The sequence below is a fragment of the Mustela nivalis genome, assembly GCF_964662115.1.
Source record: "Mustela nivalis genome assembly, chromosome: 3".
Classification (NCBI taxonomy): domain Eukaryota; kingdom Metazoa; phylum Chordata; class Mammalia; order Carnivora; family Mustelidae; genus Mustela; species Mustela nivalis.
This window is the reverse complement of record NC_139022.1, coordinates 56090529-56106348: the sequence shown is the minus strand read 5'-3', so window position 1 is coordinate 56106348 and position 15820 is coordinate 56090529. Positions and strand designations below refer to the sequence as shown.

Genomic DNA, 15820 nt, shown 5'->3' with positions numbered 1-15820 from the left:
ACAGAACTCAATCAACATGTGGATTATAAAAGGGAAGTGGGGTTATAAAAGGGCTTCCTCAGGTGAATACAGGGCAGTTGGAGGCCTTTAAGGTAGAGCGGCATCTTAGAAAGGTTTTCAACAACAGCAGGACCTCAGTCTCCTCATTCCTTCAAGGTTCCTGCTGATCTTTCCCTCTGGCCAAAGTCCACAAAAAACCAGGGGGCAAATTAGCCCCTTGATATAGTCCATAGAGGAGAGACACCTAGGGCTGAGTACAAGGTGGAGAAGAGTAGAAAAGGAAGCGAGGTGGGCAAATGGAGGCTATTTGTAGATGTGGGTTCAGGATAGAGCAGTAGCAAAAACCCAGTCTCCCAGTTTGATGAGAATGCTAGAAAACATACATGCAGGTAGGTCCTAATTCTTGCAGGTATTTTATTGAAAGTGTGATGAATCGAATTACACATATGTAGAAGCAAGAGTTGCAGCTGAATTTTTTCTGCATAATAAAACAGCATTTCAAAGTTCAGAGGAAATCAGCAAAAAGATGGAAGGGAAAGGTGTGTGGTGTGTGTGTGTGTGTGTGTGTAGCACAGCATGTTTTAAGACCTATAGATGTGTTTGAAAGCAAGAAGGGAATCAGTACACAAGTAACTGAGAAATACCTGAAGTCCAGGATCAGCCTATAAGCCGTGAAGTGAAATCATAGCAGAGAATACATGTAAGAAAAATTGTTTCCTGTTGAAATCTATTTGACATAGAATATTATGTAAATTGAAGGTGTACCACGTGTTAACTTAGTACATTTATACAACATAATATGATTGCTATTGTAGCAATAATTAGCACCTGCGCTACATTTCATAATTATTCTTTTCAGTGGTTTTGAATAATGAAGTTCTAGTCTTTTAGCAAGTTTGATGATAATACAATGCTGTTGTCTGTACATTTTATCTTTAAGACATAGTTACTACTCATTGCAAGTTAGTACCTTCAAACAACATCTGTCTTTTCCCCTACTCCCCAACCCTTGGTAATTACCATTTTACTCTCTGTTTTTATGAGTTTGGCTTTTTTGATTCCACATATAAGTTATACAGTACTTGTCTTTCTCTGACTTCTCTGTAAGAAAGTTTTGATGCAGAATGACAGGAACACCACCAAGAGTGAGGGAGCTAAAGTGCCCCAGGGTGCAAACAGTGGGGTAATCAGTTGGGCAACCACGGGAGAAACAGCAGGTAGTTTGACGTTCGTACATCACTCACTTTGAACTACACTGTGGGTCAGGAAACAGCAGTGATTGTACCTGTCTTTAGCCATGAACAATGAGTGTGTGAAAAAGTCAAGGACTGAGAACAGAGGACATCCAGATGGGATATGGGATATCTTGTGCAGCAGTGTCATTTATTGCAACCTGAAGCAGGAAACTATGAGAAGAGAAAGGAAATTAGTATCTGAAGAAATCGTCTCTGAGAATTTATGAGAGTGGAAGAATGTTATGAGTCATCAGGATGTAATGGCCTGTGGGATGATAAACATGAAAACATATTTGAAATACACGCAGTGAAATACATGCTAGAAAATTTTTAGAATACCAAGGTTAAAGCAAAAACTCTAAGAGCTAATAATAACAAAAGCTGGATTAATTGCAAAAGTTTTGAGAAGGAGATTGGATTTAGACTTCTCATCAGCACCAGCAGCCTCAGGAAGACAGCTTGTTCAGTAGTCAGAACCTGGAATTCTGTCCTGAACTATGCCAAATTGCCATTAAGAATTAAATGACAAATATATCTTCAGATATATCAGGACTCAATTTATCTCCCAAATAATCTCTCTCAAAAAATTATTAGAGGGGGACGCCTGGGTAGCTCAGTTGGTTAAGCAGCTGCCTTCGGCTCAGGTCATGATCCCAGGGGCCTGGGATCGAGTCCCACATCAGGCTTCTTGCTCGGCAGAGAGTCTGCTTCTCCCTCTGCCTCTGCCTGCCTCTCTGTCTGCCTGTGCTCACTCGCTCTCTCTCCCTCTGTCTCTGACAAATAAATAAAATCTTTTAAAAAAATTATTAGAGGATTATATTAAGATGAAAAAAGAAATTCTCTTGGAAGTAATTGGTGCATCAAGCAACGATATGGAAAACTAATTAAATATTATTAAGTATCGATTATTAAAATATTTCTTAACAATTTGAACCAAATTCTGCAATATATCAGTATAGAAACTGATGAGGGGAAGGGGGACTGGAAGTGGAAGAAAAGGAACATCACAACAAAATGTGAAGCAGTGGGAGTATTTTATTGGAAGTCTAATATAACAAAGGTATTCTCCAGGGAGGTGTTTCAAGAGTCCACGAACAGAAGAGGGATAATAAAACAACCCTACAGAGTAGTATATGTGAAACTAAAAATTTAAGATTACAGATCCAGAGTCCGTGTTGCCAAATAGGAAGATGCAACTGGAGGAATTAGACATTGATCAAGGGATAAGAATGAAACACGATCAGGATAAGACAAAATGGACCACTTAAATTGTCTTCTTCACTGTTTACATGAATGCAAGAACACTGTGCTGGGATAATACAGTACAGTGTTTTATTATTTCAGTATCACTATGATTTTGCCCACATGTTTATAGCTACATTCCATTCCTAATCTGTGCCAGCTCTGTAACTCACTCTGGATGAATTTTCCTGCTGCATTCAGGAACTGCATTTGTGTCATTCTACCTGCTTGTCTGTAGGAATAATCTAGAATAGTCACTACTGTCTCTGTCATAAAGACCTCATTCTTTGCAACACAGCTCTTGGGATCCTGGACCCGACTGTAACATGTGTGTGCCCGGGCGTGCACAGCACACACCAACAAGCAATTCTCTGGACACCTCGCTGAAAATTCCAAACCTCTAAGCTCTGTGGTTAGCTTTCTGTGGTCATCAGCCCCAACTAGGTTACCTAGGGCCTTCCGAAGTTACCTTAATTGCTCTCCTCAGGGAATTCTTTTTTCTTTTTTTATTTTTTATAAACATATATTTTTATCCCCAGGGATACAGGTCTGTGAATCGCCAGGTTTACACACTTTACAGCACTCACCAAAGCACATACCCTCCCCAATGTCCATAACCCTACCTCCCTTCTCCTAATCCCCCTCCCCTGAGCAACCCTCAATTTGTTTTGTGAGATTAAGAGTCACTTATGGTTTGTCTCCCTCCTAATCCCATCTTGTTTCATTTATTCTTCTCCTACCCAAAATCTATAAAGAACTTAGCAAACTCAACATCCAAAGAACAAATAATCCAATCAAGAAATGGGCAGAGGACATGAACAGACGTTTCTGCAAAGAAGACATCCAGATGGCCAACAGACACATGAAAAAGTGCTCCATACCACTCGGCATCAGGGAAATACAAATCAAAACCACAATGAGATATCACCTCACACCAGTCAGAATGGCTAAAATCAACAAGTCAGGAAATGACAGATGCTGGAACGGATGTGGAGAAAAGGGAACCCTCCTACACTGTTGGTGGGAATGCAAGCTAGTACAACCACTCTGGAAAGCAGCCTCGAGGTTCCTCAAAATGTTGAAAATAGAACCGCCCTATGACCCAGCAATTGCACTACTGGGTATTTACCCTAAAGATACAAACGTAGTGATCCAAAGAGGCACGGGCACCCGAATGTTTATAGCAGCAATGTCCACAATAGCCAAATAGCTATGGAAAGAACCTAGATGTCTATCAACAGATGAATGGATCAAGAAGATGTGGTATATATACACAATGGAATACTATGCAGCCATCAAAAGAAATGAAATCTTGCCATTTGCGACAACATGGATGGAACTAGAGCGTATCATGCTTAGCGAAATAAGTCAAGCGGAGAAAGACAACTATCATATGATCTCCCTGATATGAGGAAGTGGTGATCCTCGGAGAATTCTAATAAAGGTTTTAGGAGCTGTGAGGCAGCAACCAGTGGACCAAGATCCACTTTATATGAGGATGAATTTGAATTACCAAATTCAAAAAATATATTTTATATTTCTTATAAATCACAATATTGCATCAACTCTTTCATTTTTTTCTTTTCTTTCTTCCTCCTTTCCTCTCTTGCCTCTTTCTTCCTTCCTTCTTCCCTTCCTCCTTCCCTCCCTCCATTTCTCTCTTTCTCTCAGGTTTCCATATCACTGTTTTTCATGACAAACTGGTATGTTCTATAAATAACACAGAAATGATGAATGTCTACTATTTGGATAAGTATCTTCTAACAACTCGCTTCTAGAATCTTGCAGCCAGACTAGTGGTGGTATGTACTGAATGTACTAATACTCCCCTCTATTTTCTTTAACACGTTATTTTCCCTTCAGTTGGATTTCCTTCCATTCTCAGTTGCAAGTGATTGTGGGACTGAGGTATAATGCTGATTTAATAATACTCTTTCAATACCAAGAGAAATACCATTTCATTAAAATATATATCCATTTAAAGACAATTCCTCACTTTAGAAATGATAAATCAAGAAGAAAATTGTTTCTTTTAATCAAACATACCAATCTTAGCTTTTTCTATTATACATATTTTTGTAAGCCAACTCAAATTCTTTGAAGTAGGGGACAGATTTAATTCTGTAAAGAATCCTATAGTTAGTTGTTTCAGTTTCTGAAGAGAAAAGGAGCCTTAGTAGACAGTTGTGTTTTGAAGGAGATAATTTACCAAGTTGGGATTCTTTAGTGGACAAGGAGGAGTTGATCATTCCAAAAATATCTTGTATATAAAGGCATAGAATCACCACATTGCCATGTTCAAGCAGTAGGGTTTATATTCTGGAGATACGAGGGAGGGGACCTGGTGGGCTTGACCTGTTGCTTTGCTCTGGTTTTGGAAAAGAAAGTGATTGTCTACTCACTGGATCCTTCAGTGATGTTGCTGGTAAATGAACTCCCCCCTGCTGAACTGCATCTTTTGCCGTCTTTGAACTGCTGCCTCCTCCTGGCCCACTGGTCTATTGCTTCTTCTTGGGAACCATCGCTGACCCTTGTGCCTCTTGGAGCCCATTCCTGGGATAGTTTGCGGAGGCTATTTATTTCCAAATTCCAATCTAGATTAAAGTATGAAAGGGAGACAACATTTCAAGATAGAAATTCAAATATTCCAGGCAGGCTTTGAAACAGAATCACTATAGACTAGGACTAGAATAATTCAACTCTTCCACAATTCAATTTTTAGACTTGTGAAACATGAAAAAAAAATCCATTTGGATTGAAGGTGGGACCACGCATTATCTCATTTGGAGTCAATTCAATTGATAATGCTTAGGTACCAGAAGTATGCCTGGTACCTAAGAGAGCACATGTGCTCGTGGTGGGGAGCATGGAGGAGGGAAAGGGAAAGAGAGACCAGCGGCTTGATCTCACAATCCCGAGATTGATCTTGACCTGAGGAGTTATTCTGGAGGAGCAATGTGCACATAAATTGTTAATTATGCCCCCTGAATTCTCAAAAAGAAAACAAGATATTACCTGAATTAGTTAAATTATAATCTATGAGAGTAAATTTACTATTCCACTCAAGTCCATTATGGTTTAACTTCTATTAATCACAATAATGTAAATTTCATGCTATTTTTCTTGTTGCATGTGTTGACTCAAAATAAGGAAAAGGGAAAAAACCCCAAATGAATGAGGCTTTGATAACTTTGTATTTGAGTAAGTAACAACTTGAAATACTTGATACACTTCCAAACTGCTGCCTACTGTTATTATAAGCCATGGGACTGAGGAATAATTAGAAGAAAGAAAATTACAAATAAACTAATTGCAATAAAATCAGATTTTAAGAAAACAACTAGCAAGGCAAAATAAAAGGAAAACAAAATAGCAAAGCACATTATACCTATTAGGTAATTTGATAGGCTGGAGTTGGTTAAGATTTTACTTGCTTTTACTTTTTGACACTATATGAAAGGCAAGCAACAGCAATTTAAACAGAGAACAGATCTTAACCTTTATTTTTATTCTATTCTAAGGAGCAAAGGAGTTTTAAAATTTGGCCTTTGTAAATTAAAATCTAATTTATGAGTATCAAAGTTTACTCTTAGAACTATTTAAATAATAAATGGGATATATCCATGAATAAATTATCTCTTTATTTTATTCATAATTATTAGGATTCATTTCCTTAACAATTGAAATTTCACTTTTCAGGGACAAAGACCTGGAAGATGGGAAGAGTCATTATCTAACTCCTTTCATTATTTTTTTTTTTTCTCCTCTTCATTTTCTGTGACTCAGCTGTTGACCCTTAACTCTTCCTTAGGAAGTAAGAGGAGATCAGAAAAATGACATTCATTCATTCATTCTATATTTACTCTTCACTTTCTTTCTTTTTTTTATTTTTAAGATTTTATTTATTTATTTGACAGACAGAAATCACAAGTAGGCACAGAGGCCAGCAGAGAGAGAGGAGGAAGCAGGCTCCCTGCTGAGCAGAGATTTGGATGTGGGGCTGGACTCTGGGATCATGACCTGAGCTGAAAGCAAAGGCTTAACCCACTGAGCCACCCAGGCACCCCTGCTCTTCACTTTCTATACATATATCCTTTACTTATTATTATTATTCTTTTTTTAAGAGGAATAGAGAGCACATGTGCTCGTGGTGGGGAGCATGGAGGAGGGAAAGGGAAAGAGAGACCAGCAGCTTGATCTCACAATCCCGAGATTGATCATGACCTGAGGAGATTACCTTTATTTATTTATTTATTTGGCCTCTGGGATTTCATACATTGGTAGAACTTTTAAAAATTCTCTGACCATTTTCTCCAATGCTCACTCTAGTTCCATTTGTTGAGATTAGGAGTCCAGGTTGATTCTGAAGACATCCATGAGATAAGAAGGAAAATTTTGCAATGTCAACTATTTTACCTTTAAAAGCAATTCTTTCCTGGGTGCCTGGGTGGTTCAGTGGATTAAAGCCCCTGCTTTTGGCTCAGGTCATGAAGCCAGGGTCCTGGGATCGAGCCCCACATTGGGCTCTCTGCTCAGCAGGGAGCTTGCTTCCTCCTCTCTCTCTCTGCCTGCCTCTCTGCCTACTGGTGTTCTCTGTCAAATAAATAAAATCTTTAAAAATAAATAAATAAAAGCAATTCTTTCCTGAAATTGCTGGAGAAAAAAACAAGTTCTTTTTTTTTTTTTTTTTTTTTTACGATTTTATTTATTTGTCTGAGAGAGAGAGAGAGAGAGAGAGAGAGAATGGGCAAAAGGAGGGAGAGAACCAAGCAGGCAGGAGAAGCTGGCTCACCAGTGAGCAAGAAGCCTGATGTGGGACCTGATCCCAGGACCTTAGGATCAAGACCAGAGGCAAAGGCAGGCAATCCCAAAAAAGAGAAGTTCTATGAGCCTAAGAAACTGTGTGATAGAAATATGGCCCTGTGATATGGTGGGGAAAGTTTTCTTCTAGCCTTTTCATTTATGTATATAAATGAAAGAAATTGTGTGCCCTACAGTATGTTTTGAAGTATTCTTTGAGAACCACTGTAATGCCCACTGAGGACAGTGTCACTCCCATCGTCCTGCTTGATATTTATAGAATCTCAGGTTTGCAAAAATATATAAGGTAATTTGGTCTAATTACCCTATATGCTTAAAACACTTTCACAAGATTTCTACTAAGTAGTCATTCAGTGTAAGCTTGTACACTTCGCATACTCAAATGTATTACCCGTTTCCAACCTGGATCAGCACAATCGTTTCATATTTCCAACTGTTAGAAAGTTTTTACTTGGTGAATTGAATCTGTATCTCAGTAACCTTCATTCCCATATGAACTTTTCCTCCTTGCATGAATATCCAGTGGATATTTACTGAGCATTTCTAGGAATCAGGCAAGATGCTTGCCTGGTTTGGGGCCGAAATGAAGACAGTCAAGTATTTCGAAGGACTCTATTAAAATACACACGGTCACTTTGTAGGAGTAATATGTTAATCCATTAAAAGACATACTAACGTTTTATCAAACATGAATATAAAAATAGAGAAGTATCACTTTGTGGGGGAAAAAAAAAAAAAGAAAAAGAAAGCAAGCTATCACTTTGAAAGCCAAAGGGAGGTCTGCAAAGTGAGCTGGAGACCGAGGAGAGGAAGATGCTCAGCTGGGAGAAGCCCTGGGGGAGGAAGGATGGGCACCGAAGCTGGACCCCAGATCCTGCACCCTGGACCCTGCACTTGCTCATCTACGGAGAAATGTTGAAATGGGCACCAGTGTGAAAAGTTCACAATTTCATCAAAAGCTAACTTGTTGGAAATTATCCTAACAGCTGTATTCTGCTACAGGAGAAGGAATATTTTCTTTATTCATCTTTTGATTCCTAGAACTTGATACAGATCTTGGAACCACCCTTTGCCTTGGTGTTGGCTTTCAGAATCACTCCTCCCCTGGAACGTAGCAAAATAAAGTATCTTACATATGCACGCAAGTTTTGTGTCCCATTATGTATAAAGGGCTTCTTAATGATAAATATTTTATGCCATGTAAAATAGCGTTTAATCTTTCTCATTCTTTCCTTGCCATTCTCAAAGAGTAGCCTAGTTTTGGTTTCTTCATTAATATATTATATGATATAAAATTTCTAGTTTTTTAGCAGAGATCTTACAGTTATATTTCAGTCTATTTACAGCTGGAGAAATAAGGCCCTGAGAAAGTTCTTTACCCAGGAATATGGAGACCTGACTTAGCAGGGGAATAACCCAGGATTTAGTGTTAAGACTCTCAGACTGGTTGGTATCCTTTCCTTTGTATCACTGGCTTTTTGACCTCCTAAAACCTGCCCATCTCTACCCCCTCTTTTTTATCGAGTTCAGAGGTCAAAGACTGTTTAGTCTGTACTTTGTCTTGAAAGTTTTATAGTATAGAGGTGCATGTACACACCCCCCCACACACACACGTGTGTGTGTGCGTGCGTGCACATGCATGCATATATATATATATATATATACATATATATGTATATATATATATATATATATTCCAGATCTCCAGCTCTCTTGAAAAATTAGAAGATCTGGCAGTAATAGACCTGTATTCTCATTCCCTGGAGACACAGTTCCCTCTCAATCACCAACACTCCATTATTTCTCACATGCAGCCTGCTTTACTCATTTACATTATCTTCCTGGCTCCTGTAAGCAGTCCAGATTGTGACCTCTAATCTAGTTAATTTGCAAGCACACACACAGATGGATAGAAGGGACTACATAATACAGATCTTCTTCAAATTATGATAGGGTTGTGTCCTGAAATACTCATTGTAAATTGAAAATATCGTAAGTCAAAAGTGCATTTAATGCGCCTAACCTCACAAACTTCACAGCTTAGCCTAGTTTACTTTAGCTGTGCTCAGAACACTCACATTAGCCTACAGCTGGGCAAAATCATCTCCCACAAAGCCTATTTTATAATAAAGTGTTGACTATCTCACATAGTTCATTGAATACTGTACTGAAAGTAAAAAATAGAATAGCTGTATGGTTTCAGAAGGATTGTAAGCGTCTGGGTTGCTTCTCCTTGTGACGGTGTGGCTGACTGGAAACTGGGACTACCACTGCCCAGCATTGTAAGAGAATACGGCGCCACATGTCACTGGTTGGGAAAAGACCAAATTCAAAATTTGAAGTATACTTTCTTCTGAATATGTATCATTTTGGTGCCACCCTTAAGTTGAAAAATTTAAATAGAATCTTTGTAATTCAGGGACTGTCTGTATTATAGTCAGCACTTTCATGCCAGGGATCCTTTTTTAAAAGATTTTACTTATTTATTTGACAGACAGAGATCACAAGTAGGCAGAGAAGCAGGCAGAGAGAGAGGAGGAAGCAGGCTCCCTGCTGAGCAGAGAGCTGAATGCGGGACTCGATCCCAGGAGATCCTGGGATCATGACCTGAGCTGAAGGCAGAGGTTTAACCCGCAAAGCCACCCAGGCGCCCCCTCATGCCAGGGATTCTTAATCTGAGTGACATGGACAGGATCTGAGGAGTTGGAGGACACTTCTGAAAATTTAGCCATAAGTTTATGCTTATATCAAATTTATAATTTTCTGATAAAACAGTACAAAGATGTCCTAGTTCCTCAAAGCAATCTACACCTTGCAAAGATTACAAAATCCTGGCCTGAGGTATCCATAGTATAATTAATAATAGTGCTGAATAAAGTATAAAAAATTTTATAGCTCTAGGAGAGTCAAATCCATACAAATATTTAGAGATTTAAATATTTTTAATACAAACATTTATATTTCTGAAGAATTTCCCTGTTTTTTTTGTTCTATTTTCCCATATGAAGGCAGAGTTTCACACAAAGAAGCCTGATGTGACTTCCTTGAATCTTGCATTCAACAAATACTCATGGAGTGCCTGGTCTACAGGACAGGCACTGTTCTAGTGTTGTGGATAGAGCAATGATTGAAACAGAAGTCGTGCCTTCCTGACTGCATCCTTGTGAGAGAAGACAGAACAAATAAAGCAGTAAACTATATAGCATATTAGAAGGTGGCAAGTACCGTGCATAAAAATAAAACACAAAAAAAGGATGGGTTATATCTTGGCTGGAATGGACAAGACTCAGGTTGTGGTTTTAAGCTGAATGGTCTGAGAAGTCCTCACTGAGGACTGAGAAGGTCTCATGTGAGCAAAAATTTGAAGGGATGAGAGTGAACCATGTGGGCATGTGGGGGAAGAGTGGTCTAGGTAGTGGAAGCAGCCCAAGCAAAGGAACTGATGCAGTGTCTTGCCTGGCAGGTTCTAGTAACTCAAGGAAGTCACTATGGCTGGGACAGAATGATCCCGGGGAAGAGGAGTAAAGGTGAGGGAGGGAGAATTGTAGGGACAACCTTTTCCTGAATCATAGTAACACATGGAACAGATAGTTGCAATTGTTCACCCAATGAGATCATTTCAAAGTCTACTGAAATGCAGCATCAGCTTTGGGCAGATTCCAACTTGAATTATTAATATACTTAAGGAAATAGGCCTTGCTGGGAGAGGCAGTCCAGGGAAGAGAATGGCCTTGGGGGAAAGAGAGCCAGCCTGGGAGGTATGCATCCGGGGAAGAAATGCATCTGTTTTGAGAGGCACAAGTGCTCTTAGTGCAGATCTGCCTCTTGCTGACTCAAATAATTACAGACTGAAGCAAAAGTTGGGGTTAATGTCATTGATCTTGTTATCTGGAGGTATGTTGGCACTTGGAAGGAGTCGCTGTGATCGACAGATCTTTGCTTAGGGTGTTCCTGTTAAGCGAGTGTCTATAGCAATTTGTGTTATTTTAGGAGATTTATTCTCTGTACAGTAAATTTCATGTTTTATGCCAATACTTATATAACTGCGCTTTCTGTATTTTACTTCTACTTTTAGGCTGTATTAATTCTATTTTGGAAATTAGGGATGGAACGACAAAGAAAAGATAGTTCCATCATTCCTGGACATGTGAGGAATGTTATCAGTGGTTTGAAAGGGAGTTTTTATTTGTTCAAGATGTATTTTGTTTTTTTAAAGATTTTATTTATTTATTTGGCAGATAGAGATCACAAGTAGGCAGAGAGGCAGGCAGAGAGAGAGGAGGAAGCAGGCTCCCCGCTGAGCAGAGAGCCTGATGAGGGCTCGATCCCAGGACCCTGGGATCATGACCTGAGTCGAAAGCAGAGGCTTTAACCCATTGAGCCACCCAGGCGCCCCTCAAGATGTATTTTAATAGACAATGTGGAATAATGCTAATATTAAATATAAAATATTTTTAACTTATTGAGGAAAAACAAGGAGGGCCTTCTGTGAAGTTGTCAAAATGATATAATGTCGACCCAAGATTGAAAGCACACAGGGCAGTATTATGTACTTAGAAAAGAGCTTCTATCCTAGCCCTCTAGAGGTCTGGAGAGCTGCTGGGTTCTATCAATGTTTTGAGCAGGGCCAACCAATGCACAAGGGAGGTCAGGGGTCTGCTTGAGGTCAGACACCCCCATGGATGGCTCAATCAGGATTAGCCATGGATGTTTCTGGTTTTCGTCCCTTGCTTTGATTACTATTCCACATGGCTTCCTGAAACATGTACACCAACCTTCTGCAACACCCCAGCAAGGTATAAGAACACACTTTCTCACCAACATATTCTTCCTATTATAGATATGCTTAGCTTGCAAGAAGGAAAAAACGGTAGATTATTTAAGAGTGGCAAAAGGCTAACGTTTCCTACAAAATTGATTTGGCAATACATCAACCTTTTAAAGAAATTGATTTTTTAAAAACTTTATATTAAATTGCAGCCTTCATGATTTTGTTATGCACTATTTATGGGTGGAGTAGGTGATAATGTAAAGAAGCAAGCTGATATATGCTTCCCCATATTCATTTAACTCTAAAATACTCAATATATCTTCAGCATTAAAGAAGAAAAGCCCAAGCAATAAAAAATAAAATAAAAATTTTTAAAAAGCCCTCACATTAAGACTTTCCAAAGCTCAAACATGTAAGAATAATGAAAGTTAAAGATTCTGTAAAGCCACCATACCTGCCAAGGCCTTCTGCTTCTGAGGCGACAATAATACATCTATTTGGTGATAGTAAGTTTCCTTTGGGTCATTTCGATCTCCTTCAGAATTTGGCTTTGTCGATGCAATCCTTTGGCACTCTGTTGGCTCCTGTTTAAAGCTGGTTAGACCAAGGCCTTTTTCATCTTGGTTGCCATATTGGTCTGCATCATTGGTCAGTGTTTTCTCTATAACAAACAGTTTATCTGTAGCACATGCTGTGCAGCTGAACTCAGCAGTGTTCGGAAAATCCATCGGAAAACCGACTTCATCATGATTCTCATTTGATAGGTCTTCAAAGTCTCTATGGCATGCATCCTTTACTACTGGCATTACTTGGAATTTGTCTTTTTCATCATTTCCCAGAGAGTTGCATGAGTCTTCAGGAGTTTTCATCCCCATGGGACAATGGGAATAAACCATGCCTTCTTTATCGTTTTGAATAATCAATCTTTGCTCTAACGCATCAGATACTAAGGACATGACTAGCTCTGTTGTTGTGCTGAGAGCTGCTGTCTCTGGATGGCTTGCCTGGGATTTGGCTGGACCCCATTCCACAGTGCTGTGGCTGCTACCGTTGAGGGGGCTGCCTGCAGAGAGGCTGCTGAAGGACGCAGGGCTGAGGGTCGAGCACTGTGTACTCTTCATTTCCAACAGTTGCTCTCCTGTTGTACAAGAGTCACTATGTAAGGTGGCTTTGTGAAAGTCTCTGTCAGTCACCTCAACATGCTCTTCCTCACAGTTTTTTAAAGACTCAACACAGTGCTCAAAGGAAAATGTATCCCCAGGGATTTCTTTAGGTTCTGAATGTCTGGTGGCCCAGGGGGATGGGCCGAACGAGGTGGAAGACCCGAGAGCGTTTTGACTAGAAGGCAAAGGTAAAGAGGTTGATTTCTCACAACAGTCTGCAAGTGGAATTTTGCTGCCTTTGTAATAAATGTCGGCTGCCTTTTCTCCTACCAGCTGCATGCTCGGAGAAGACAAAGAACGTAAGGCAGAGTCTTTGCCACCTTGAACGGGGAAGGTACCAGTTATGGCACTTGGCAAATAATTCATTTCTTCTGTACTTCGCCTGATACATAAGTCTGATATGATATCTTCTGGCATATCAAAGATGACTTTTGTCTCTTGGTCCACATCCTTGGGATCCTCAAAAGACATTTTCTGTAAGTCCATTTCTCTTAACCCTGTGGTCTTCAGGGTGTCTTGTAAAGTAGGAAGAATGTTTTTGAGAGGAGCCTTAGCCTCAGAGAAGGGTTTTTTTTTGAGAGTGCTCTGACTAATTTTGAAGTCCTCCTGCTGAGAGATGGCAGATTCTACATCACAGTGATCTAAAACTGGAGATACTGTATCAGGGTTATTCTTCTCCCTCTCAGGGGTTGAGCACAGAAAATCCACAGCTGTATCGATATTCTTCTCCTTCTGCACAGCAAACACAATAGGAGGAGAGACAGGCAAACCTTCTGAACTCTGATGCTTGTTCTCAAGCTGCCACTTTTCAGGGTGCCTAATTTCAGATGGTGCAGAAGACCTGGAACATTCTTTAGTAGTGTGATTGGAGGAAATGTTTTTGTATTTAGCTGTTTTCCCCTTTCTTTTAGGATGAGTTATATTAATTAATATGTTCTGTTTCTTACTCATGTATTTAACTTTAATTCCTTTTTCCACAATGCTTACCTTTAGGGAGGGTCTCTCCATTCTGGCAATTTCTTCAGACTTGGATGCCTCCTCAGGTTTTAGTTCTTCTACCAACACATTCCTACATCTGGAAGAGCAGCTTCTAGAAGTGTACCATTTCTGAATGTGTCTGGAAAAGTAATGTTGGCGACATAGTGGACATCTCCTTTTTGTTGGGAACTGCATTTCTGTTTTACAGAAAAATCTGTTCTTGATTTCTACTTGCATGCTGAAAGCCCCACATTTTACTTCTGTAATGATTTTGCCTTTTGTTGGTTTAAGGGCTTCCACTGTGTCTGGGAAATCCTGCAGGGTAATTTTTCCTGATAATGATTCTTCACAGGCATTAAACATAGCCGCTGATAACACTTCGTCTCGTTGATGAGAAATGGATGGAAGAAGATGATCATTTTCCTTCTCCCTACTTATTTTGCTGTCAGGTGAAAGTTGTTTATTATCTTTAGGAAGGAAAGGGGAATTCTCTTTTGCATTCATAGAAGCAGATGCATGCTCATCTCCATTTCCCTTAGATTTCCCTAAGGCCTTAGTTGGATGAAGCACAGCCTTTGGGGTATCTCCTTTGACTTCCTTTTCAAGATCTTTTATATTTTTTTGGTATGCTTGATTATCAGGTTGAGGTACACCTAAAGAAGAAGAAAAAAAAAAAAAGAAAAGAAAAAAGAAAAAGAAGAGGAAAAAAAAGGTTTTCTATGTCCATTTAGAAACAGATGGGACTCAAATTCTAGAGTAAAATTCAGTGCATATTCTTTGTATTTGAGCAATATTTTCTTTCATTTCTAGTATATAAAGGTATTTTCCATAAAAATTCTTTTCTAATAAATACCTTAGTTTAAATCAGTTATTTTAGAATGTAGATTATTACTTGGTAGTTCTAGGAACTAAGAATGTAATTATGTTTGACTCTAAAGCAGAGACTTCCAAAATGGGTGAAAAGAACATTTCAGAACAAATTTATACAAAATTTATACAAAGAGACTTCTTGATAAAGAATAAGTTTCCATGATCAAGTATTTGAACATGGCATTAAAATATTATATATAACACTACTATAATACAGGCTAAATCAAGCTTGATTTAATTTGAAAAGCAAATAAAGAGACCCAAGTATGGGTTATAGACAGCCTTTTAAATAGGTCCAATAGTTTCCTTTGGATGGGTAGAGGCTTTTTATAGCACAGAGAAGGTGTCCTGGTATTGCCAAATGCTATCACTTTCCAGGGGAGAACTAGAGTCTGGATTTATTATATTGTGAAATCTCCTAATTTCTAAAGATTGTCTCACATTAAAAACAAAACAAAACAAAAAAACACAACGAAACCTTTTATAGATGGAGGCCAATAAATTTAAGGACCAGCTTTGGCCCAAGAACTGCCAGCTTGCAACCTTTACTCTTCCACTTTATAATTTTAGAATATTTTGCTTGAAAACGTTGTGAATCTGAGTATGAAGTAACAGATCTTGTGTAAAAAAAAACAGTGGACAAAAGACAAAGATCTCATATGTTTTCAATTACGTCTGAGAGAGTATTTGGAAAGGAGAAGAGAGAAGAATGGGCAACAAATAGAGACATCATGGAAACC

At 39.0% G+C, this 15820-nt stretch overlaps 2 protein-coding genes across 2 annotated transcripts in view; one reads left to right on the top strand and one right to left on the bottom strand.

The window, feature by feature from the left end:
* LOC309861173 (uncharacterized protein) overlaps positions 1–15820 on the top strand; it is a 734084-nt gene that overhangs the window by 208934 nt on the left and 509330 nt on the right. The window lies entirely within an intron of this gene.
* The window catches only part of LOC309860922 (uncharacterized protein), a 112711-nt gene that overhangs the window by 95858 nt on the left and 1033 nt on the right, over positions 1–15820 (bottom strand). Inside the window, exons 2-3 of the mRNA XM_082723357.1 lie at positions 12524–14863; positions 4880–5071 (exon numbers count right to left, since the gene is read on the bottom strand). Coding sequence (XP_082579483.1) covers positions 4880–5071; positions 12524–14863 — 2532 coding nt within the window. The remainder of the gene's footprint in view (positions 1–4879; positions 5072–12523; positions 14864–15820) is intronic.